General features: G+C 38.6%; 1 protein-coding gene across 5 annotated transcripts in view; it reads left to right on the top strand.

Moving 5' to 3' along the window:
- The window catches only part of gdpd5b (glycerophosphodiester phosphodiesterase domain containing 5b), a 75,940-nt gene that overhangs the window by 37,877 nt on the left and 10,678 nt on the right, over positions 1-27,385 (top strand). For all 5 annotated transcript variants that reach the window (XR_009063446.1, XR_009063447.1, XM_057838573.1 and 2 more), the window contains 12 exons: positions 802-905; positions 7,967-8,060; positions 8,158-8,217; positions 8,507-8,605; positions 12,944-13,037; positions 15,917-16,062; positions 17,074-17,156; positions 20,163-20,313; positions 20,505-20,726; positions 20,789-20,946; positions 21,027-21,174; positions 26,606-26,688. Coding sequence is in view for 3 of the 5 variants with exons in the window: in XM_057838573.1 (XP_057694556.1) it covers positions 802-905; positions 7,967-8,060; positions 8,158-8,217; positions 8,507-8,605; positions 12,944-13,037; positions 15,917-16,062; positions 17,074-17,156; positions 20,163-20,313; positions 20,505-20,726; positions 20,789-20,946; positions 21,027-21,174; positions 26,606-26,688 (1,442 nt within the window). In the remaining 2 variants the exon portion in view is untranslated. The remainder of the gene's footprint in view (positions 1-801; positions 906-7,966; positions 8,061-8,157; positions 8,218-8,506; positions 8,606-12,943; positions 13,038-15,916; positions 16,063-17,073; positions 17,157-20,162; positions 20,314-20,504; positions 20,727-20,788; positions 20,947-21,026; positions 21,175-26,605; positions 26,689-27,385) is intronic.

Here is a 27,385-nt window from a genome sequence, read left to right as displayed (position 1 = left end):
CCACAAAAAAACGGTTAAATATACCTATAAACTAAATTATGAATGCATTAAAAAAAAAACTTAGCTCAAACAAAAACTTAGCTTACATTGGTCTTAACAGGGAGCAGTTGGATTAAGCCATGTGAAAAGAGTATCCACTCTAATCAGTAAAACTAAATGCAAACACTTTCAAAATAAACCATTACAACACCACTTTAATTAAACGAATACTCGAAGTAACAAAATGTTAGTTCGAATATTTTTTTCTAATCGAATACTCGAGTTAATCGATTAATCGTTGCAGCACTAATAAAATGTCGACACCTGCCACTTATAGTCCATTGTGGTTGAGATGTGAACAAATACAGTTATCTTTGTAAAAATTTGGTGGGTGTGTTTTGTAGTCACATGTACTTTATAGTCCAAAAAATTACACAACTCTCTGTTTAACTTGAGAAATTCTATTATCCTTATTTTTCCATCAATTAACGATGTAGCCACTAAATTAACAAAATACTTAGTGTATGGCTAATCAGTTTAAGATATTGCCTGGGGGTGTAAGTGTGTGAAAGAGCAGGACAGTAATTAGCTTTAGTTTTAATTAGCAGTGTGACCGAGGGAATACTCCATGTGAAAAGTTTAGTAACAATCTTAACTTGATTTAACATCAGGTAGCCTACACATTTTTTTTTTTTTTTTTTTTTTTAAGTGATTTATTCTGTATTTCTAACAAAAATTCAAGATTATAATTGGTATATTATTATATAATTGGTTAACAAAACTATTGTTGCATATTATGTGTTTTGTAATGTGTGTTCACAGTGGGAGCTTCTGTGGTCCCTCATCCTCCTTTTTACGTTCTGTGCTCTGCTGGTCTGGTTTTACTTCTGGTTGGAAGCTCACAACGACTACAATGAGTTTAACTGGTGGGTGGCTGTGTTAACCAAGGCTCCTCCTATCCTAATGTGTTTTCTATGCTCTTGAAATGTATTATTCGTATGTATATTTACTTGTGCTAATGTCGAAAGGATGTTTTTACAGTACTCATAAAATGTATCAGATGTGGGTCTTCAGAATACAAACATCAATTCAAATTGAGGTTGTAGATGTTGATAATGGAAATCCAGTACAGCCAATAATTCTGAAAGCGGTTTGCAATTCTTGTCCGACCCTCTTTATGCACGCTAAATATCTCAACAATGTCATCCCTTGCCCTTATCGTCCGCTGCCTCTTTTCCTTTTCCCTCCCCCTCTCCAATATTCCTTTTTTTAAACCACCTATTTTTTTCAGTTGCCCTTCAACATGTTTTTTTTAATGTTCCTATCACCCTCCCGCTTACCCTTTGCGTGTGTTTTATAAAGACACATGTCAGATGTCCTCTTGTACCAAGAAATCCCGCTCATGCTGTATACCATTATCTTGAAGAGGAAATGTAAAATAGGGCTGCTTTTCTTGGGGGTGGTACACACATAATAACCACAAGTGTGATTTAGTAGCAGTGAGTGTCTTGGTCCATCTTCAGTGAAAATGTATTGACTAAGTGTTACGCAAATCAGTGACACGGAAGCAACTCTGACACTTGACTAACCCTAACATTGTTATTAGAACAGTATTTGAATCAAAAGCACATGCAGTGGAACACAAAAGCTTAAAATCTCTAGGATGCTGGTTGACCTCCACTTTCTTAACAATTTACGTATTGGAAAAAATGGTAAAATTTTAGCCCCAAACCACCATTTTTTAAAAAAAATGTACCTTTATAGACAAGTTTCCAAGGTACTCGCGCTACTTTCTGCTCGCGACTTCTGTTTTACGCTCTCCATCCAAAACAGCAGTTGAGCTGGAGTGGCACCACTCATCAAAATCCCTCAAAAAAGACCATTTGGAAATAACAAATCCATCTGCCATCATCACGACATGGGAGGACATGTTCATGAAGGCAAATGTGGAACCAATTCCGTGCCACCCCAAAGACCGGGTGTTTATGTAGCCATGTTGCCGCTGGTGTTATGGAAGGTATGTTCTTCCCATCCCTGCATTTTCATGTGTCCGGTGCTCCAAAAATACTAAAGCTAAAATCTTGCGCATGAAATGACTTGTTGTCTTTGATGTTGTATTTGATATACAGTTGTGGTCAAAAGTTTACATACACTTGTGAAGAACATAATGTCATGGCTCTCTTGAGTTTCCAGTTATTTCTACAACTCTGATTTTTCTCCGATAGAGTGATTGGAACAGATACTTCTTTGTCACAAAAAACATTCATGAAGTTTGGTTCTTTTATGACTTTATTATGGGTTAACAGAAAAAGTGATCAAATCTGCTGGGTCAAAAATATACATACATGGATCTGAAAAAGCGAATCATTGACTTGAACAAGTCAGGAAAGTCACTTGGAGCCATTTCAAAGCAGCTGCAGGTCCCAAGAGCAACAGTGCAAACAATTGTTTGTATGTATAAAGTGCATGGCACTGTTTTGTCACTGCCACGATCAGGAAGAAAACGCAAGCTATCACCTGCTGCTGAGAGAAAATTCGTCAGGAGGGTGAAGATTCAACCGAGAATCACCAAAAAGCAGATCTGCCAAGAATTAGAAGCTGCTGGAACACAGGTGTCAGTGTCCACAGTCAAGCGTGTTTTGCACCTCCATGGACTGAGAGGCTGCCGTGCAAGAAGGAAGCCCTTGCTCCAAAAGCAGCACCTTAAGGCTCGACTGAAGTTTGCTGCTGATTACATGGACAAAGATAAGACCTTCTGGAGGAAAGTTCTGTGGTCAGACGAAACAAAAATCGAGCTGTTTGGCCACAATGCCCAGCAATATGTTTGGAGGAGAAAAGGTGAGGCCTTTAACCCCAAGTATACCATGCCTACCGTCAAGCACGGTGGTGGTAGTATTATGCTGTGGGGCTGTTTTGCTGCCAATGGAACTGGTGCTTTACAGAGAGTAAATGGGATAGTGAAGAAGGAGGATTACCTTCAAATTCTTCAAGATAACCTAACGTCATCAGCCCGAAGATTGGGTCTTGGGCGCAGTTAGGTGTTCCAACAGGACAATGACCCCAAACACACATTAAAAGTGGTAATGTAATGGCTAAATCAGGCTAGAATTAAGGTTTTCGAATGGCCTTCCCAAAGTCCTGACTTAAACCCCATTGAGAACTTGTGGACAATGCTGAAGAAACAAGTCCATGTCAGAAAGCCATCAAATTTAACTGAACTGCACCAATTCTGTCAAGAGGAGTGGTCAAAGATTCAACCAGAAGCTTGCCAGAAGCTTGTGGATGGCTACCAAAAGCGCCTAATTGAAGTGAAAATGGCCAAGGGACATGTTACCAAATATTAGCGCTGCTGTATGTATATTTTTGACCCAGCAGATTTGATCACTTTTTTCTGTTCACCCATAATAAAGTCATAAAAGAACCCAACTTCATGAATGTTTTTTGTGACAAAGAAGTATCTGTTCCAATCACTCTATCAGAGAAAAATCAGAGTTGTAGAAATAACTGGAAACTCAAGAGAGCCACGACATTATGTTCTTCACAAGTGTATGTAAACTTTTGACCACAACTGTATCACGATGATGATTGTATTTATGATGATGTTTAATATTATTTACTACAGCTACTGTACTGCTGTCGCTGCAACACATGCTATCTGCTACTAGCCTGTTGCTAATCAGTACATGTAGGATGGCACAGTTATGTAAACACATAAATGCAAGTATTACAAGTTTTTTCTTGGTTTGTTTGCAGGTGGAAAACGCTGTTAGACAAAGGAAGACAACGTGATGTGCCTCACAACAACACTTACTGTATGTTGATGGACATACAGTGGGGCAAATAATTATTTAGTCAACCACCAAATGTGCAAGTTCTCCCACTTGAAAAGATTAGAAAGGCCTGTAATTGTCAACATGGGTAAACCTCAACCATGAAAGACAGAATGTAAAAAAAAAAACAAAAAAAACAGAAAATCACATTGTTTGATTTTTAAAGAATTTATTTCCAAATTAGAGTGGAAAATAAGTATTTGGTCACCTACAAACAAGCAAGATTTCTGGCTGTCAAAGAGGTCTAACATCTTATAACGAGGCTCCACTCGTTACCTGTATTAATGGCATCTGTTTTAACTCATTATTGGTATAAAAGACACCTGTCCACACAGTCAGTCACACTCCAAACTCCACTATGGCCAAGACCAAAGAGCTGTCGAAGGACACCAGAGACAAAATTGTAGACCTGCGCCAGGCTTGGAAAGCTGAATCTGCAATAGGTAAAACGCTTGGTGTAAAGAAATCAAATGTGGGAGCAATTATTAGAAAATGGAAGACATACAAGACCACTGATAATCTCCCTCGTTCTGAGGCTCCATGCAAGATTTCACCCCGTGGCGTCAAAATGATAACAACAACGGTGAGCAAAAATCCCAGAACCACACGGGGGGACCTAGTGAATGACCTACAGAGAGCTGGGACCACAGTAACAAAGGCTACTATCAGTAACACAATGCGCTGCCAGGGACTCAAATCCTGCACTGCCAGACGTGTCCCCCTACTGAAGAAAGTACATGTCCAGGCCCGTCTGCGGTTTGCTAGAGAGCATTTGGATGATTCAGAAGAGGAGTGGGGGAAAGTGTTATGGTCAGATGAAACCAAAATAGAACTTTTTGGTAGAAACACAGGTTCTCGTGTTTGGAGGAGAAAGAATACTGAATTGCACCCGAAGAACACCATACCCACTGTGAAGCATGAGGGTGGAAGCATCATGCTTTTGGGCTGTTTTTCTGCAAAGGGGACCAGAGCAACTGATCTGTGTAAAGGAAAGAATGAATGGGGCCATGTATCGAGAGACTTTGAGTGAAAATCTCCTTCCATCAGCAAGGGCATTGAAGATGAGACGTGGCTGGGTCTTTCAGCATGACAATGATCCTAAACACACAGCCAGGGCAACAAAGGAGTGGCTTCGTAAGAAGCATTTCAAGGTCCTGGAGTGGCCTAGCCAGTCTCCAGATCTCAACCCCATAGAAAATCTGTGGAGGGAGTTGAAAGTCCGTGCTGCCCAACGACAGCCCTAAAACATCACTGCTCTAGAGGAGATCTGCATGGAGGAATGGGCTAAAATACCAGCAAACGTGTGTGTGAAAACCTTGTGAAGAGTTACAGAAAACGTTTGACCTCCGTTATTGCCAACAAAGGGTACATAACAAAGTATTGGGATGAACTTTCGGTATTGACCAAATACTTATTTTCCACCATGATTTGCAAATAAATTCTGTCTCTCATTGTTGAAGTTTACCCATGTTGACAATTACAGGCCTCTTTAATATTTTCAAGTGGGAGAACTTGCACAGTTAGTGGTTGACTAAATACTTATTTGCCCCACTGTATATCCAGACTACGTGCGTTCTACTTTAATGATGGAAGGCTGGACTTATGCTCCACCTTCGTTAATACTTTTCTAATAGATTTATAAATTGTGAATTTTTTTTACCCGTTTTGTACTTGCACCAATTGTTTTAAATAAAACAAGAAATGGAATCATGTCAGGTCAATCAAGTGGCAGGTGTATCAATCTTCACCTCACGTTAACACAGGCTGCACAGGTTGTTATAATTTTGTCCACGAATGATCAATTAAGTGATAAGAACAAATACGTTCTTTTAAGTGGATCCTTAGGTTTAAAGAACATCCTTAACGTATTGTCTACAGCTGGTTTTGATTTAAGGCGTATAGAGAGGTAGAGCAACACTGGTGCATTGTAGCTACTAGCTGGTTGCTGATCAAAACATTCCACTTCCAACCATATATACTGTATAGGCGCTTCCAGGAGTTCACGCACATCACAGAAAGTCTCGGGTTCTCAACTTTGTCGTTCTGAATCCATTTTGGGAAATTTGCTTTTGTTCCTCTGGTTTGATTTTGCAGTTTTAACATTGTCAACACACTGCTTACTTCAACCGCACGTCATGTTGTTCTGTCTAAACCAGAAGTTCGGAGCAGAAATTGTCAAAGATGGCGCCGCCCATGTTTCGCTCAGGAAACTTGTCTATATTCACTGTACAGTTGTGCCTCGAGATACGATCGAGTTCTGAGTTTCTGAACGTCTTTTTTTTTTGTTTGTTTGTGGGTTTTTTTGTGTTTTTTTTTTTTGTTTTGTTTTGTTTTTTGCTTTGGCTTGTGATCAAAAAATTGAGATACGAGTACTGCATCGTGAGATATTACTCGACTCACTTCACGACAAGCAGCAGAGGGCAGTTTTAATTTGTAAATATTCTCCCAAAACAATAAATCAAACTGTGCAGCAAATTGTATTAAAGGATATATTGTGCTGTAAATGTATTAATCATATTTAATGTTATCATTAGTGTGTTTTCATACCTTTTTATATGGTCAGAATTATGATGGCCAAATGTAAATGTTGATATGGTCTTTTCAATATTGTACTGACTATCCACATAGCAGGTATGCAAGAGTACATTTGTGGGTGTCTTAATGTGTCAAAACATTGCTAGTTTAGCAATATTATACTGCCATGAACTACTACTACATTGCAGTAAATTCTTTTTTTTTTTTTTTAAACCTGAGGTTGTCCTTTCACCACTGTATGTTGTCACTACACACAGTTTTAGAAGTCATCTTTCAATTGCTTGCTAAGTGGAAGCCTTGCAACCTATGCATCAGTGTTGTTTTTGGCAGCCCTTTTAATATTTGCCTTAGTCTTTTGAACAAAGACGTATTAGTCTCAGTCATATTTTAGTCATTTCAAAATGTGTTTGTCTTCATCTAGTTTTAGTCGACGATTACTCAAAATGTTTCCGTCTGTAATATTCAAAAGCTTTAGTCCAGAAATAAATACTGTAAATAGATGAAGGCTTATAAAAATTTTGAATGAATATTGACAGACGAGCACATTTAGTAGCGCCGACAAGGACAATGGCAACTTAATGACAATAATCAAGTGGGAAAACAGCACATTATTTTCAAATAATTATACCCACCTGGGCGCCACAAACTGTATGTATTATATAAAAAAATAAAAAGTTGTCTGAGAGTTTAAGTGGATGATCTCCACGCTAAAGTTTATTCTAATACAAACGCAAATGCTATGCTAACTCTACGGGTTACATTTAATTTGTCCTGATCACTCGGCACAGACCTTTAAAGGCGAAAGCAACATTGCATATTCTCTCTTGGCAAGATAAGATAAAAAATCTTACCATGTGTTTCAAAACAAGCAAGCCTGGAAAGCACACCGGTGAGTGAAGAGAGGCGCAGCACATCACATAAGTGACACAACCAAACACTGCTACGATGCAGGCTTACTAACTTACTACACATTCAAGAGAAAAATGTCACACATTCCGAACAACGGAAACTATGGCGCATTTTCGTCTCGTCAGACGAAAACTGGCATTCGTCTCATTATGTTTTCGACTCCAAGACAGGTTTTTAGCTCATTATCATCTCGTTATGAAAAAAAATTTTCGGCGACAAAATGTTTTCGTTATCGTCATCGTTGACAAAAAACAGCAATGCTATGCATGAATCATGCTTGACTATAGTTCAAACCTCTAAACAATTAAACTCGGACATTTTCATCTCTGTATCTCCGCACGTCTTATTTCATGGAGCAATTTACCAACCAAGCATTAATCTGACATTTCCAACAGCCACCGAGGCTATTGTCTTTCGTGTCTGGGCTGGCATTATTGCTACAATAATGCATTAATATCCACGGGACTTGATAGATGTCTGCCTGAGAGCTGCTGCAGACCTTTTTAAAAACATCCTCACTTTTCATTTTCTCTCGCAAACTGTTAATGTGCAAGCAAGTACACAGTTGGGATTGGAAGAGGGCACAATTTAATCTAGGCAGCAATACAGAAAGGTGTGCATTTGTGTTCCCAAGGCTTCTCTCTGGTTCATATTGATGAATTGCATGCGAGAACTCAATATGACAACTGTTATAAGATGTCTTGTTGCTGCAGGTTCCTCTACAACCGCTCTGGCGAGTGGAGCGATGGCACCGTTCCAATCTTGGCCACTACTGCTGCTGGCTTTACCTACATAGCCTTTTTAATGGTCAGTGCCTCCCGCAAATATCCATAATAGTCTTGATGTGGCTTACTTCCTGGATAGCAGCACACAGCATCAATTGTGTGTGTGTTTTTTTCTCCAGGTTTTAGCCCTTTGTCATGTTGCACTTGGCCAACAGCTGAATTTGCATTGGCTGCATAAGGTAATGTGTCAACTGTGACCTTTTGTGTCTTACTATTACTAAGAATGTCTCCAATGCATGAATGATTGTGTCAATGGGTGTGCATGCTCATTCATGGTTGAGCTTCCAGTTTGGACATCGTGTGTCACAGTGAGGTTAAGAAAGCCTTGTTACATAGAAAGATAAGATAAATCTAGACACCGAATTCAGGGCGCCACGGAGCCACAAGCCACTCTGGGTTATTTTGTGATAGATGTTTGTCCACATTGATAGCATGTTTTATTCTCTTCCCCTGCCCCTGTCCCAACAGATAGGAGTCACAGTGGCTCTACTTACAACTGTTGTCGGGGTGATATCCATCAATCAAACATGGCAGCATGAGTGGGACATCATCCCAATCTCCCTGCAGGTCAGTTGACTTTAACTTTAGAATTCATGTGGCAGTTTTAGTTGCTATATTTTTGTTTAAATGGAACCTCAGACTTAAAGACTTGTAGGCGCTAATAAGCCACAATTGTTGCCTTTTCTAAAATGTCTTTTTAGAAACTCATAAAACATTGCCATTGATTTAAAAGTCTACAATATTTAGTACATGTTTTGACCTACGGAGGGTGCCATGTTTTATGCGCGCAACGGAGGCTCGGGGTGATGACGTAATTGTCACTGTCACTAGACGAACACTACCGGTGTTCTGCAATTCCTTCTACTCGGCGAGACATCTAATAGTCTTTTTCAACCTTTTTTGACTCACGGCACGTTTATACATTGGAAAAAATCTCGCGGCACGCCACAAACCAAAAATGTTCCAAAATTATTTTCTGTACAGTATATTTAATTATAAAATAATTTCTCAGTATGTATACTTACTCAGTGTGAAACTTGAGCCTGTTTAGATGAACACAAAATCGATATCCTTATTTTTCCAACAGATTTCAGTCTTTCTCTGTTTTTATTTTTTTTATTTTTTTTAGCAGTGAGGCTTGAAAAAGCTCAGAATTATCAGACAGGGGGACTTGAGCAATGTCTTTAACCACATCAGAGCCGAGCATCTCGCAGACAATGGCTTTGCAGGCAGGTAGTATTAATTCCTCAGTCACGGTGTGGGACTTTTTGGATTTAGCAACAAGGTAACTGGCTTTGAGGGCTTTCTCATTTACCTTCGTAGTTTTTATCAAAAAAGTTGCCTGTTTCTCTGTGTTTTCACGAAGGCGAACAAATTAGTCCATCGAGTAGTTTTGGAGTGACGGATGTTTCGTTTGGAGATGAAGTTTAGGAAAGCTGCTCGTGTCGCGTTCAAGAACTGCTCGGATTTCTAGCCGTCAGCCATTTTGCTCTTCTTGACAATAAATAAAACACAGGGGGAGGATTGACGCTCGTCATATATGGATGAAATAGAAAGGACACTTTCGAGTAGATCAACATATGACGAGTCTAACCAAATAATGTGCAGTAGACGTGCTGGGGTCCACATTGTCGCGGACATAGTCGTTGATGGCTAGAAATCCAAGCAGTTTTTGAATGCGACACGAGAAATATTGCGCTCATCTGCACACGACCGAGAACTTTCCACCTACTCCTTCCTACGTTACTACTGCAACTCCGCCCGACGACATAAAAAAACATTTTAATAGCCCCGAATGGGGAAATAGAAAGGAGAGGAGTCGGTGACGACTTTCCCACTTTATTGTGGCAACAATGGAAAATAATAAACAAAATAACGTCGGCATCCGCAACATGCGACCGCTAACTCGAGAGGAGTCTGGCTGCAGCCCGCCTTTCTCTCTGGCTTGGCTAACTCCGCTCTCACGGTTCACGGCGTTCTTCCTCTCTCCTTGCTTGCTTCCCGCTACGTCACCACTCTGCAGTCTGATGGCCCCTTCAAGAGCCCGCACAGTTACGGACAATTCAATATTTATATACTGTATATAAATGCGACATTAGATAATTTCTCGCGGGACACCTGACGATCTCTCACGGCACACTAGTGTGCCGCGGCACACCGGTTGAAAAACACTGGTCTAATACATGCATGCACACATCGGTTAAACGCGGCGAGTACTTACTATTTGTGTTTTTATTGAGTCTTTTATCACCTTTTAATTGCCTCAAAAAGCTTTTTGCATGTGTTTCACTCTCATTCTTCTAAGCATTATGTTTTCTTGTGGTAGCTTTAGAGAAGATTGTTGATCTGTTGACCACATTAGTCACATAGCGCCCATACCTGTCAATCCGAGGCCGTTGGCAATCTTACAAATAGTGACGTATGCCCTGACAAATTGGTGACTAATCTTACAACATTGTATACTGTATAGCGTGCAATATGAAACAAAAATAAAACTCAATTTTTAAAATAATATGAATGTATTGGTAATATTGTAACATGGTGCAATCAAAGAACAATCAATATCTTCAGCTACATCATGATTACTAAAATTTAACAGTGACTTTAGTTATAATTGTATGTAGCACTTTTGGCAATTTCTATCACGTCTTGATGGCTGCATTTAATGGCACTTCAGCTCGCAATTCAGTTTGACTTGAACGTAGTTCGTTAGTGTGTCCAATTATAAACTAAAAAGGTCAATTGATAAAATTAACTGCAATCTGCAGTCTTTGAGTCAGAGAACATTTCTTTTGCTAATTCTGAGAAGTGATCAGCAATAGTTGCGGGCAAATTGTGTTCAGCAACAAACTGGCAGAATAAAATCTCCGCTTTCGTCACTTTTCGTTCTGCAGACTTCAACTTTATGACCAGTGTTGTTAATCTTACTTTTAAAAAGTAATTAATTACAGTTACAAATCACTTCTCCCAAAAAGTTATTGAGTTAGTAACTCAGTTACCTGAATGCAAGAGTAATTAGTTACTTGGCGAAGTAACTGGTGTCATCTTTCATGTCTTTTTTTTTTTCTTTTTTTTAATTTTCAAAAAAAAAAAAAAAACATAGTAACCTTTGCTATGTTTGGAAGTAATTTAATGTTGTGAATCAACTGTTAAAGTTGTTAAAATTGCTCCCGTTTTTGCATTAGTTTCCTTCTGTCTACTTTCGACATGCGAACGTTTTAAAACTGTTTCATCATTTAAAGATATATTCAAGTCAAGATTTTGCTGATTTAGAAGTATTTTAGATATAAAGTCACTTAGGTTCGCTAGGAAGGTTCACTACAACAGAGCCTTTCTGAGAAGTCTATTGCTTTAAGATGGCAGCTGTTTACTAACTCTGCCGAATCTGTCATTTCGCATGTAGTTCTATATGCATGTGATGTCTAGGCATAGATTGTAGGCTGTCGAAATTGTGACAAAATCCGAACGGAGAAAAAAAAAGTAATGCACGAAAAACGTACAGATTTCAAACGTACGGCGTACACATTTAAAAATCAGTGCTCACTTTTACAAATTACGCCGAAACCGTACAACTTGACAGGTAAGAGCACCCTTATTTGATATTGCTATGTCTAAGTATTTTCTTGAGGCATCTTTAGTATGTTCTGTCCATATGCATCCAAACAAAACAAGCTGAAAGCGCACGGTAGTACTTTGGGTGTCAAATTCGCCTCTTGTAAGACGTTTTGCCGGTAAGCACATTTTGACAGAACACAGTTTTTTTTTCATACTCTGGTCTCGGTCTGTGAAATATCGACAGTGCTGTCATGCTCATTAATGTTTCTCTCGGGTTCAAATTGAAAGGGTTGAACAGATGACATGGTTATGTCGCTAGAGTCATACTCTGGAAGCCCGGCAGCGTAAGCCAGTGACGTCACCTCCCTGCGACGTCAACAACAATGGCGACCTACTAGTGAAACTAATTTTACAAATTGTATAGGAACGAAAACATCAAGAGGGGTTTTAAATATTAGATTATTTTAACTCATAATAACGTTTATCTTTTAAGAACTACAAGTCTTTCTATCCATGGATCCCTTTAACAAAAAGAGTAGAAGCACTCTCCTTGGTAAAGTTGCAGGGTTCCCGCGGGTCCTTAAAAAGTCTTAAAATGTGTTTTTTTTTAAAATCCAGATAATCAAGGTCTTAAATTTAATGGAATATTGCAGTTGGTATTAAATTACCTGATGCGTTTAATGCCAGTGAAATCACTGAAGGATGCCGTAAAACTTCTAATGATGTGTACTTGTTCTAATAATGGTTGTGCACCAAATACAAGAGTTTGGGAATAATATGTTTTTGGTACGTTGTCTGCAGCGTTAGCATACGTCAGCGACTTCAGTTGTCGCCATGACACCATTTCCTGTTTTTTTTGCAGTTGTAGAGGTGAGCAGGAATATGCAAAGACGGGGAAGAGTAAATTTAATCAAGAATGGATGGAAGATGGTTTATTTAAGAGTTGGTTAGCCCTTACTGAAAATAACAACAGTGCTCGGTGCAAATTCTTGCAAACATTTTGAAACAAATTTCTGAAGTCTGTTTTAATGTGGTTCAATGGAGTCCTACCGCAACCTTTCAGTAGGACAGTGCATGTGTAAATTGGGAATTGAAACTGCAGATGAACTGGCAACTTTGGGTGAAAATGATTCATCAGCTGCGAAGTAACTCTGTATAGGTCTGTAATTAGCATGCATGCAAGATTGCAGCAGCAGCAATAGCATCAAAATTCCACGTTTTAAGGAACTGTCTCTGAAAATTACAGCCATTATCACCCAACTCTATAATTCCACTAAGATGTCTTTATCTTTGTTCGTTTCTCAACACCCCCTTTTGTCTTTGTCTTCTCGTGTACTCACATTGATGCAGGCCACAGGACCATTTCTGCACATCGGTGCCGTCGCTGCTGTCACAGCTTTGTCCTGGATAGTAGCCGGACAGGTCTCTGGGGCAGATAAGACGTGTAAGTTGAAATTCTTAATTAAAGTCAGTTGAAATTTTTGGACTCGTCACAACAAAATTCTGCACTTATTAATTAAGAAAGAGGCCGTCCTCCCATGGGGTTGCAGATAACAAGCTTTCTAGCTCATGTCAGGCAAAGATGTTTTTGAATAGTGCTTTCACTCAAGTGTACAAGAATCCAGTATTAGCATTCCTTAGTGTGTGTTCACACAAATGTGTATTTTCAAAATCAAACTATGTTTACATGGCAGTTATTTTGAAAGCTAACTAGGGATTTAATGTGACGTACTATTTGTTCTCCACACAAAATCTTTTAACATTGTCATTGTGCAATTTAGTCATTTCCTCAGAAGCTACACCCATAATTATTGCAAACATTCCAGGCCTGAGAACAGTGTGAACAGTGAACATCTTTTGTTGTTGACATATATAATCCTAAAGCTCTAACTGATGAGGTGGAATGGGACAAAATGCTTGTGAGTTTGTCTCCTTGTGCGCACACATCTCACCTTTCTCCCATTACACACACAAACATAGCTGACCTTGAAACAAATTCCTTGCGGTGGCGTCTCTCTCACTCACTGCTGCAATTTCTCAATTGAGCTGTGGTTCGTGTGAGATAAAACAATATAAAAATAAAGAAACGCCTTATCCAAAAAAAAAAGTAACCTGAATGGCACAAATGAAGATTCTAACCCAGTTTTTTATTGAATTTGAATCATAGTAAAAGTTCTAGTACATTTTTATTTGGTGAACGTCACATTGAAATGACACAAAGTGTCAAGTTAAGAAATTGATTCACGTGTAGTGTGTTTATCTGTGTGGTGTGTTACACCAGATGCACTATACAGTGGATGCTGAATTTAGGTATTAGATTGACTATACATACTGTATACAGCGGTATTAAAAAGTATCTGAACCTTTTGGAATTTCTCACATCTCTGCATGAAATCACCATCAATCTTTGTCAAAATCACACAGATGAAAAAACAGTGTCTGCTTTAACTAAAATAACTCAAACATTCATAGGTTTTCATATTTTAATGAAGAAAGTCTGCAAAAAATGACAGAAAGGGGGAAAATAAGTCAGTGAAACATCACATTTAATATTTTGCGCCAATCCCCCCCCCCCTCCCTTTGGCAGCAATAACTTCAACCAGACGCTTCCTGTACCTGCAGATCAGTCTAGCACGATCTGGACTAATCTTGGCCCATTCCTTTTTACAAAACTGAGGTAGTTCAGTCAGATTCCTGGGATGTCTATCATGAATCGCTGTCTTTAGGTCATGCCACAGCATCTTAATGGGATTCATGTCTAGACTTTGACTTGGCTCTTCGGAATGTGTATTTTGTTCTTCTGAAACCATTCTGAAGTTGATTTACTTCTATGTTTTGGATCATTGCCTTGTTGCAGCATCCATCCTCTTTTTAGCTTCAACTGTCTGACAGACAGCCTCAGGTTGTCCTGAAAACATTCTGATAAACTTTTGAATTCATTCTTTCATTAATGATTGCAAGTTGTCCAGGCCCTGAGGGAGCAAACAGCCCCAAATTATAATGCTCCCTTCACCATGCTTCACGGTGGGGATGAAGTGTTGATCTTGGTTAGCTGTTCCATTTTTCCTCCACATATGACGTTGTGTGTTACTCCCAAAAAATTCAACTTTGCTTTCACCAGTCCACAAAGTATTTTGCCAAAACGTCTGTGGAGTGTCCAAGTGCCTTTTTGCGAACATGAAACGAGCAACAATGTTTTTTTTAGACAGCAGTGGCTTCCTCCGTGGAGTCCTCCCATGAACACCATTCTTGGCCATAGTTTTAAATATAGTTGATGTGTGCACAGAGATATTGGACTGTGCCAGTGATTTCTGTAAGTCTTTAGCAGACACTCTCGGGTCGAACTCTTGGCGTCATCTTTGGTGGACGGCCACTCCTTGAGAGAGAAGCAACAGTGCCAAACTCTCTCCATTTGAAGACAACTTCTCTGACTGTCGATTGATGAACATCCAGACTTTTAGAGATGGTTTTGTATTCTTTCCCAGCTTTATACAAATCAACAGTCCTTGATCGCAGGTACAGCTCTTTTGACCGAATGATGATGCACATCAGAAAATGTTTCTCAACAAGACAATTCTTACCAGGTGTGTGTTTTATAGTGGGCAGGGCAGCTTTAAACCACTCATCAGTGATTGGGCACACACCTGACTTAAAATGTTTGGTAAAAATTGGTTTCAATTGCTCTTTAAATCTCCTTGCGCAGAAGGTTCACATACTTTTTTCTCCCCCTTCTGTCATTGTTTGCATGCTTTCTTCATTAAAATATGAAAACCTATAAATGTTTGGGTGGTTTTAGTGAAAGTAGATACTGTGTTTTCCTCTGTGTGATTTTGACAAAGATCAGATCACATTAGATGGTGATTATATGCAGAAATGTGAGAAATTCCAAAGGTTCAGATTCGTTTTTATACCACTCTACTACACGTGAGTGTTTGACAAGAAGAATTTTTATTAGTTGATGTTCATTACTCATTTTCAAATGGGTTCCCTGCCCAAAATGATTTCTCTGTGTAGGCTTATCCAATGTGTTAAGTGGATTGAAACCATTTGATTAATTGAGCTTTATATCCTGCTTACCATGTGTTGAAAAACACAAATAAAATATCATAAAGTCTATAAAAATTGAATCCCCACATTATATTAAGGGTTGTATAGCAATCTTGCTCATGTTTATTTTAGAATTTAACTGGATCCTTTAGCATGGTTACAAAGATTGTGTTTACGTAAACGTGTAAAATAATATAAGCATATGACTATTTTTCAAAGTGTAAAAAAAAACGATAAAAACAGCGACTGAAATTTTAAATCTGTGCTTTCCTGCAGCATTCCAGGTGGTGGTCATGCTACTGTATCTCTGCGTGTTACTGGGCCTATATGCTGTGCCGCTGTACATCACCTCTCCTTGCATCATAGACCCCAGCAATCTCCGGCCCCGTCCTAATGTTATTGGTCACCAGGGGGCCCCTATGGTGAGTCCCTAGTTTGGGAAAACATATCAGATTGTGCTAGAACCACATGTTTAATATGTTTTTTATGTTATTGGTAATGGGGGCACTATATATTTAAAAAGTAGTTAGAACAACCTTTGTGAACCCTTGCTCCTTTTTCTTATATTCTGCACTTCCCAGGGATTTTCTAGTGTGGTCATGACCTTGTGGGTAAGTGACTAAAAATATCCAGTCAATATAAGCCAAAAATGGTCCAAGTATGCCTTTTTATCGCCTGATGACTGTGGATTAATATAGTGTGATTAGTCATCTTGCAAGTGTATAAATATATATACCAGTACTAGAGTTTTCTTCCATATTTGATGCTTTCTGGTCCATTAGTTGCTTCATTGAAGTGAAGTGGAATGAATAAAAACAACAGAAAAACCGCTCATCGTGAATTAAATGGAAAGCCATATTAAGAATGATGCTTGCCTCGACACATTTTATCGGCTCCCTCTCTAATTGTATTGCATTTTAAGTGTTTGAAGACTGTTTCATGTGATTGGCACAATATCCCGCTCAATGTTACACAACTCTTGGATGGGAAAAGGGAACCAACATGTTCACACACACATAAAACACACACACCCTGCTATTTGCGGTATTTGCGATCGATCTTCACAGTGGCATCTGAAATTGAGAGAGTTTCTGTCTGCCTGTTAAAACAAATTTGGACTTGGTTTCCCACAAGTTTACTGTATTGATGTTAACATTCCTCCTGTTTTCCCGTTAACTTGACTCACTCTGTCTATAGAATTTCTTTCAAGTGATGTTTAACCCATGGGATCATATTGATTCTGACCAAGTTAATTTGTAATCTAAAGAGCTGCTTTTCCATGCATTTCATAGCATTAATTTAATCTCAATAGGTCTTTTCTTCTTCATGTTACAGCCAAAAATAAGCAATAAAAAGACACCCTTTTAATTATAGGCTGAGATAGTAATTCTCTCGTTTTGTTTTGTTTTGTTTTCATTCGTGTGTGTTTTCAGCTTGCGCCAGAAAACACAATGTGGTCCTTTCAGCGAGCACTGCAAATGAACGTCACCGGGTTGGAGGCTGACGTCACAATCAGGTACACAACCAAATATCGTTATTTTTGCCCTACTGTGAGGCGAAAGTGAAATTCTATTGTCCTACAGCCAACAGTTTAAAATTTAAGTGGAAGTGAAACCTTTAATGTTGAATAAAAAAGCAAATTCAGCAAGCTGTTCTGTCTCTTATATGCATTTTGAATCATTTATCAGCACTTATAAATAATGGGATTTTTTTTAGGCTCGAACTGTAACCATCAAAATACCTTTTATCAACTGTACATACCGATTTTAGTAACCATTTAACTTTCTTGTGGGGACACCTGGGGCGTTACCAGGGGGGGGCAAGGGTGGGCAGTGCCCACCCACGAACACGCTCTGCCCACCCAGAGAAAACTGGATGTAGTACTAACGACAGTCTGGCCACTGCGTATGGCAGGGGTCCCCATCTGCCGGGCCGCGGACCGGTACTGGTCAGTGGCGCATTTGCTACCGGGCCGCACAGAAATAATAATTTAATAAGGATCGCATTCTGGCTGAATTAACCCTGTGCCCCTGCTTAACACACCAATATCCCTGTCTACTCTAGATATAATACTACAGGATAGATTAGAATGTCGTCATAGAAATCCATTGATTGGACTGCTAGCTGTACATCTTGTTTGTGTATGTAATATATCTATGTACGCTTGTCCTCGATAATAGCGTATTGCTAGGCCGCGGGCGTAGCAGATTTGTTCCCAGAAATAATTAGCCCCCACACGACCGAAGATGACTGGAAAACAGACGTCTTTGGAGATATTTTCACGGCGAAAAGGTCACCTGACGAGCCTACAACCTCTAAGATCCACGAACTGCGAAGGAGTGGATTCATGACCCATTTGTGAATAAACCGAGTGTTTCGAGAATGTCTGTGCAACAGGAAGATCAACTTGTAGAGATCGCAAATGACGGCGACCTTATTAAACGTACATTTGAGACAACAACTCTACCGAGGTTCTGGATTAAAGTCATTCTGGAATATCCTGACATCGCTACAAGAGCATTGAAAACCTTGCTACAATTTCCAACATCGTATCTTTGTGCAGCGGGCTTCTTAATTAATTTTTAACGACAAGGCGAAGTGGTTAATGGTGAGAGCGATGTGCAGTCTTTGTGTGCAGCTTACATGGCAGGATGTATTTGAGGAGAACTTTTCTACAAGTCCTTCCATGATCAAACGTAAGTTAATACTCCTTTCTTTCAAGAAAGTTTGTAGTGTTTACTTTGGAATCGCTGCATTTGCGCATTTTGCGGCTATGTTTAACGTTACGCGCATGCGCAGAACCTCATCTTTGCAATTTTTGATGGGTTGCAAAATTTGTCGGAACACCGGTCCGTGAAAAAAAAGACCCAAATAACACTGGTCCGTGGTGCAAAAAAGGTTGGGGACCCCTGGCGTATGGTATCCCATTCATATAGTACTGATGTCTTCTAAGTTTTAACCTTTGCATTGTTACCTATTCTTTCACCTTAAAAAACAAACAAACAAACAAAAAAAAAAACAAAATGAAATGTTGGTTTTGTTCTTTGGGGGCGCTACACACATTTACACAAATTTTGATTTTTTTTTTTTTTTTTTTTTTTTTTTTTACATTTTATCAAAGTTTTCACCAGTGTTCACCAAATTACACAACAGTTATCTCAAGGAGGAAACAAAACATGTTTTAAGATGCAGTAGCCTTACGCTGGATTTCGACCTACTTTAGCATTGTAGCTTTTTTTGTTTTGTTTTGTTTTTTGTCTCCCCCAGGTAAGACTAATGCCCACCCACACCTGGCATCCTGGTAACACCACTGGTGTGCACTCCATTTTGCATGCGTCAATGTTTGTGATTTTGATGTGTACCATCCACTGCCCGCCTTTTTTCAATGGTGTATTTTTCTCTTCCAGTCTTCATTATTATGTTTCGCAGAATACACATTATTGTTTGACCTTAAAGACTGAAAGAAACTCGACAGTCGCCTGAATTGAATAGCTCTCAACTGAAGATTTGAATGGCAAAGTGAAGGACGTTATTTCATAGGCATTAGTGTTGATGTGCATTCAAAAAGAGAAAAAATAGTTTGCTTTTTAAATGATGAGCTCAAGTGCTTGCCTCTTCTCAAGATACAGTGGTACCTCTGCAAATGAATTTAATTCGTTCCAGGACCTGGTTTGTAAGTCGAAATGGTCATATATCGAGCGGATTTTCCCATAAGAATACATTATATTTCGATTAATTTGTTCCACAGCCCAAAAACCTACGATAAACTCTTAATAAATACTGCAGGTACAATTACAAATAGCAATTACACATAACAAAACAAATCATAAATACAAATCAGAACAATAATAATACAATAATAATGATAATAACGAATCGGGTTCTAATGTGGTGGTTGTGTTTTGCATGCTGTGACTGACCTGAGAGTAAGAGAGGTACGGAAGAGTGGGAAGCTTTTACTTCCTCTTTTCATGTTCTGTTGTTATTGGCGTCGGCTGTGGCGGACAGTAGCCGTGTTGTGTTGCATTGTACACGTTGACAAAACTGGCGACTTCCTTGCCGATATTACAATGATAATGATAATAATAATGAGAGTCGTATTCAAGATCGTAGACATATTCCGGCCATATTGTCGAGCATGTTCACTGACGCACACACCGCGCTCATATTTTTCTATCATTTCCTTTTTTATTTCAATGATAAGCATCACCGATTTCCTTTTTTTTTTTTCTCACCACCTGCACTAACCTTCTTGGGCCCGATGTTGATTTCTCTCACAGGAAAATGATCCGTGCGTCCGTCTTGCGGGAAAACAATGAAATTGCGACGCTGTCATAGGTATTTAGAGCATCTCGTCATATATTGAGACAAATGATGAGTCAAATTTTACGTCAGATGTCAAAAGGATCATATATCGAAACGATCGTATGCCGAAGTACCACAGTATTAGAATCTCTGTAATCCAATCTCTTAAATATCATTTAAAATGTTTTTTCTGTCCATTTCATTTACCACATATTAGTGTTGATGGTGTTCCATTCCTGATGCACGACCACACCCTGCGCAGGACCACTGATGTAGAGAAAATTTTTCCCGATAGGCAGATGGAGGAGGCCTCTCGCTTCAATTGGACCAATCTGGAGCAGCTAAATGCGGGACGTTGGTTCCTCAAGGTCTGATCACAACCATAATATCTAATGTAGAAGGAGGCTTCTATGTGTGATAACAATCATTTTGTGGGTATGAATCATTTCATGCTGTACATTAACTACAATCGATACTCGAATGTATTTAGCTAGTGACTGTTCAGTTCAGCTTTACTAGGTGCGTGTGGGTCTTCAGTCTTTTTGCTACTGTTCTTCAGGATGACCCCTTCTGGACGATACACACACTCTCGCCCCACGAAAGGAACTTGATTGCTAACCAGAGTGTATGCAACCTGGAGCAGCTTCTAAAGCTAGCTTCTTATCATAACACCACTGTGGTGTTCAAACTCAGGAGACCTCCTTTTGGTCACCCCTGTTACGACAGCTGGATCAATGACACTCTGCAGGCTGTGGAGCGTTCTGGGATTCCTCAAAATCTGGTTTGTTTTGTACTACTTGGGTAAGGTTTTTCCAATAGCGTTGACTGTGGTTCTGTTTTCAGGTAATGTGGACTCCAAATAAAGACAGAGATCAGGTGAGACAGCTTGCACCTGGTCTTGTCCAGACATCCTTGGAAAAAAAAAGTCCTCAAAGCCTCAAAGAGTCAGGAATCAGCAGGCTCCTGCTCAGATACAACCAGGCCAGCACTCAGGAAATCAGGTATAGAATAAATACTCCCAGGAACACATGTCAACTGAGCATACATAAACATTTTTTAAACAAACAAATGTGTATTTAAGGGATTTGGCAGAGAAAAACATTAGCCTCACAGTCTACACGGTCAACGAGCCCTGGCTTTACTCAGTACTGTGGTGTAGTGGTGTGTCTTCTGTGTCATCTGAGGCACCACATATCCTCAAAAAGGTGCCTTACCCCATCTGGCTCTTGGTAAGAAGACCTTCCACTGTTTTCTTCCTCTATGTTACTACTCTAAAATTACACCTAAAGACATACTCATTTCCTCAACAGCACTAATCTCCAAGCATCAAATGCCAACAGTGGCACTGAAAAATTAGCATTCACGGCCAGTCCTCCCAGTTTAAATGAATCGGATGTCTATCGCCGTCAGTTAGATGCAATGAGTTAGACCCACCCACACCCCCCAGTATTTAAGTTAGAGTGTTACTAATGGACCAAGGCTGTAGGTTTGCATAAGGACCATAGGGACACAACACTACCAACTTTTCAGGATGCTGAAATTGTCCTCACCAACTTTTGAGCAACCTTGTTTGCATTATATAATGTGTTCTGTTATATACTGTAGGTAATTTCGATTGTCTTCCCATATGTTGTCCCATATGTAGACCTTACTAGGGTTGTTCCATCATGTTTTTTTGCTCCCGATCCGATCCCGATCGTTTTAGTTTGAGTATCTGCCGATCCCAATATTTCCCGATCCGATTGCTTTTTTTTGCTCCCGATTCAATTCCAATCATTTCCGATAATTTTTCCCGATCATATACATTTTGGCAATGCATTAAGAAAAAAATGAATAAAACTCGGACGAATATATACATTCAACATACAGTACATAAGTACTGTATTTGTTTATTATGACAATAAATCCTCAAGATGGCATTTACATTATTAACATTCTTTCTGTGAAAGGGATCCAGGGATAGAAAGACTTGTGACTTTGTATATTGTGACTAAATATTGCCATCTAGTGTATTTGTTGAGCTTTCAGTAAATGATACTGTAGCCATGCCAAAATGCATGATGGGAAGTGAAACCATGACTGTGCGTAGTGCTACCAATTGATATATCTTCTCTGCGTTGGGAAATAACATAAGGTGTTAAGAAAAAGATCCATTTCTACCTTGCTTCCCCACAATGCTTCCCATGATATTTCTAATCGTAGGGAAAGAGATTGTAAGGCTTTAGCCAATTAAAAAAAGGCTCCAAAGGCTGGCAAAATTCACTCTACTCATTTTACGCTGCCTTTTATCTCTCTATATAGGTAAAACGGCGCCATTATAGATTGAGCGCGACAATGCGTGAGTGGGTCGTGCAACGTGATACATTTTAAAAAATATCGGGATAAATTTGATAACCCTACCTTAAGCCTAAACTAAAGACTCTGGATGAGTGTAACATATTATGTCTGAAACGTTAAATACAATTAGAAAACGATTTAATTAAAAAAAATATATATATTAAAAGAAGGCATGGCCGATATTTTTTTGCCAATTCCGATGCTTTGAAAATGACGTGATCGGACATCTCTAGACCTTACCATTATTAATTGAATTATTTTCATTATGTTCAGACTCACATTTATCCCTTTTCACTTGTTGAATGTGCCGGTCCAATTTTTTTCCCCCTAAAACGCACATTTGGTTGGCTGATGACTTCAAACCACACAAACGCACACTCACACAACTCCAACAGATTCATGTCGACAACATGCTGCCTCCTCTGCCCCCTTCAAAGAGGAGGCATATTAGAAGTTTTCAGCCAGCAGCAGCCACTGTGCGCAATGTAAAAAGATGTCAATGTTGTAAAGGTGGGGGAAATTTTGCTACTGAAAGTCCAACCTGCATCAGAGTTAGCATAACATTAAACTGTGTGAACTTGCTAACCTGCAAAACTACTGCGGTCAGGGCAGCATCTACAAGGAACAACAAAGTCCAGCTAGCCATCCCTGATTTGGATGATTGTTTGCATTATTTGCAGTACGATAATGCACTGCGGTGGCTTCAGAGTGCAAGTCCCTTTATTTAAAAAAAAAAACTGGGAGCTATCTAAGAATGGGTCAACTTCACGGGGACGCTGACATGAACATTAACTGACATTTAAAAAAAAAAACTGGGGAAATGAAATCACAAATCAGGATTTCATGAGAGTACAGCGTCACCTCGACATACGATCGCTTAGACACACGATCTTTTTCGACATCCGACGTAAAATTTGACTCGCCATTTGTTTCTACATCCGACGACATGCTCGAAATACGACGCTTTGTGACAGTGCCGGAATTTCTTTGTTTTCCCGCGAGACGGGCGCACATTGGATTTTCTTGTGAGAGAAATCATAGGTTCCAAGAAGATTAATGCAGGTGGTGAAAAAAGGAAAAAGGTGACTCTTACAATTGAAATGAAGATGGAAATGATAAAAAATTATTAGCGTGGTGTGCGCATCTGTGAACAGGCTCGACAGTACGGCCGTAGAATGTCTACGATCTCGACGGTCCTCATCCGACCTCCATTCAAGTCTTTATAAGTTAAGGTGACAATTATTAATTGTGGTAACATCGCCAAAGAAATCAACAGCTTCGTCAGGTTTTTAATCATTTATTTTGGAACTTGTGCAACACAACACACCTATTGTCCGCCACAGTTGATGCCAAAAAAACGAGTACATCAAAAAACAAAGTAAAATCTCTGCCGCACCTTTCTGTCTCTATGACGTCAGTCAGGTACAGCACGCAAAACTCATCGGCCACATTAGAACCCAATTCTTTACATTATTACAGGAATTATTATTATTATTATATTATAATGCTGATTTTTATTTATAATGTACCGCATTTTCGGACTATAAGTCGCACCTGAGTATAAGTCGCACCAGCCATAAAATGCCCAACGAAGAGGGAAAAAAAACATATAAGTCACACCGGAGTATAAGTCGCATTTTTGGGGGAGATTTACTTGATAAAATCCAACACATAGAACAGATATGTCATCTTGAAAGGCAATTTAAAATAAAAATACAATAGAGAGCAACAAGCTGAATAAGTGTACAGTATGATAATGTTACATGATGCATGAACAACGAAAATGCAAACGTGGCCAGTATGTTAACGTAACATAGCTATTAAGAGTTATTCAGATAACTATAGCATAAAGAACATGCTAACAAGTTTACCAAAACATCAGTGTCACTCCAAAACACCAAAATAACATGTGATATGATATAATAATGTGTTAATAATTTCACACATAAGTCGCTCCAGAGTATAAGTCGCGCCCCCAACCAAACTGCGATTTATAGTCTGAAAAATACAGTATATAAAAGAATAATAAATAATGCACTATAAGTAATGACTGTTTTATATCATTTTAATCATAAGCGGATTTTAAGGGGGGGACCAGGCTCCCCCTGTTGGCCGAAAAGTTTCATTGCATGAAACTGACTTTCCTATATCTATAAAAGTTGTGAAGCAATAAAACTGCAACAAAAATGAATGAAATGAACAAAAATATTTTTAGAATGGGTCAAAATTATTTTTTGAACAGATCATGTGACGAGTACCTTAGACGGTCATTTGCTTTGCATATGACCGCCCCCCCCAAAAAAAAAAAAATTACGGGAGGGCAAATTTATTTTTCAAATGATTTTTTTTCTTTGATTGAAAATATTTTTTTTTTTGATAGAAGCAACTTTTTGGGGGGATTGAATGATTTAGACACAAATGTCCTACCAATAATATGGGCCAAACACAAAAAAGATTGCTTCACTCAAAGAAAACTTTTTCAATTATAATTAAGTGTTCAAATGCAAATTTTTCATTTTTTTTTTTTCGCATTCAAAAACATTTTCCATGATTGAAATTTTTCTTTTTTTTGATTGAAGTGATTTTTCTTTTTGAATATACTTTTTTTTTTTTAAGCAACTTATTTTTGATTGAATAATAATGACAAAAACGTCCTAGCCCAAATGTGGCCCAAACACATATCAACATTACTTCTAGTGCTGCAACGATTAATCGATTAACTCGAGTATTCGTTAGGAAAAATTATTCGAATTAAATTTTGCTGCTTCAAGTATTCGATTAATTAAAGTGACATTGTAATGGTATATTTTGAAAGTGTTTGCATTTAGTTTTATTGATTTGAGTGGATACACTGCCTTCTAGTCTGCCTCAATTCACATGGCTGAATCCAGGTGCTCCCTGTTAAGACCAACATAAGCTAAATTTTGTTTGAGCTAATGTTTTTTTTTTTATGCATTCGTAATTTTGTTTATAGGTATATTTAGCCTATTTTTGTGGGAATATGTGTCTGAACCAGTTGTTAAGAGCATTGTAAAAAAGTTAGTATTTTATCGCATTTAAACTAGCGGACTTTTGCGATGTAAGTTAGCCAGTTGTTCTTTTGTTGTACATAGAGCCTCATTAATTTTTTGTACCGTTTGTAGCTCAGCTCAGGTAATTTAATTTTTCATGTTCCTTATCCGATTACTCAATTATTCGAAGTAATGGTTTCTTGATTAATAGACTACTAAAATAATCGATAGCTGCAGCCCTAATTACTTGAATCAAAAAAGTTGCTTCAATCAAAAAAAACTTGACTCCAATCCAAAAAAAAGATTTAAAAAAAACAATCAAGGAAAAATAGCTTCCACATGCATTTTTTTGAGTTTCAAAGTTATTTTTGCAAACACTTTTTTTTGTTTTTTGTTTTTTTGATCGAAGCGACTTTTTTTGATTGAAAATATATATATTTTGATCGAAGCAACTTTTTAAAATTGAATAATTAAGACACAAATCTACCTCCATAAGGCTCCGCCCAGGGGATACAATTTTTGAATGGGGTAACTACATTGGCATGACACCGGCGGGCGTACCATATTCAATGGATGACGATCTTGGCCAAAAGTATTGCCTAAGCAGCCTGATTTAGAATTCCCCTCAAGAATGATGGGAAACAAAAAGACGCTCATTGTCAACTTATTGTTATAAATGTTCTTGTAAGTTAATTTTATTGCTGACACTGCGTTTCAGGTTCATCAACATGTTGTGCCCCCCCCCCCCCCCCCCCCCCCCGACCCAAAAGTCAAACTCCGCCTATGACTTTAATGCCAGTTTTGGCTACAAAAGATCTTAGTTCAAATTTACGTTTGTTTTTTCAAGTGTTGTTCTGCACTCTTGTCTTTTCCCCTACATACGTACATTATGCTCATTTTAGTCCTATCTCGCTAATGCACAGTGTTTCACTATATTTTACTGAGCAGTCATCCCCTGAATCCTGCTGCAACATCACAGTACCACTTTAGGTTTTAAGGCCTGAGCAGCAAATCATTCGGGCCTCCCAGTATGTCTCGCCATATGGGAGCTCTGCATGGGAACTCCTGACCTCAGATTCCCGCTGTGCTTTGGCAAAGTCAAACCAACTGGCAGATGTCATACAGTGGATGTATAATCCAAATTATTTGGATGGGGGAAGAAACAGATTATTTCCTAATTTGCAGGACTCTAATGTTAAATTCTCATTCCATGCGATCTCTTCTGGAGTGTATCTAGGACCCACAGCGCCACCCAGCGTTGAATACTGTAGAAATCAAACAACACAATGACTACCATGTCTTTTCTCCCTAGAGAGCAGATGAATACTGCATGATGTGGGTGTGTGCTGACCTCACCTCCTTTGTGGTGGTTATAGGAATATTCATTTTACAGAAGTAAGTTTACTTGAGTCAATAATCATGTTTTGATGTTTTCTCACTTTTCTCACTTTGGCTTTGTGTACATCCAGACTGTCCCACTCACATGTTTCTACTTTATTACTTATTAACACCCTTTTAACTCCTGTATAATGTGTTACTAATTCCACAACTCCCTACTGCTTCTGTATTAACCAAATCTTTATTGTATCCCTCCTTATTACAATGAATTTGCATTTATTCACACATGCCACAGACATTTTAAGCATAATGCTGTGTTTGAGATTGGCCAACTTCCCAAGTAGATAGTGTAAAAACACTTTTAAATTGCACTTTCATCTACTTTTAATTCTGAAATGTAGCATGGGAAGATCCAAAAGACATCTGGTGGGATACATTGCTGTTGTGCATTTGTGGTTGAACTAACTTTGAGAAAAGCACTGGAAGAACGTTATTTAAATGATTAATTACTGAACAAATATGCGATATTTCATTTTACCAACCTGTATTTATATTACTATATGCTAGATATTTTCATTCAGTTTTTACTGTTTTTTTTTTTTTTTTTTTTTTTTTTTTGCCGTTTATTGAAATTCGAGGAATATATAAATTTGCAGTTTAATGACCAGAAATAAGTAAGGGTGTAACGGTACATGTATTTGTATTGAACCGTTTCGGTACGTGGTGCTCTGTTCGGAACGTTGGCATACCGAAC

This window comes from Corythoichthys intestinalis, chromosome 6 (assembly GCF_030265065.1).
Source record: "Corythoichthys intestinalis isolate RoL2023-P3 chromosome 6, ASM3026506v1, whole genome shotgun sequence".
Lineage (NCBI taxonomy): Eukaryota > Metazoa > Chordata > Actinopteri > Syngnathiformes > Syngnathidae > Corythoichthys > Corythoichthys intestinalis.
Note: the sequence above shows the minus strand (reverse complement) of the source record. Positions and strands in the feature narration are given on the sequence as shown.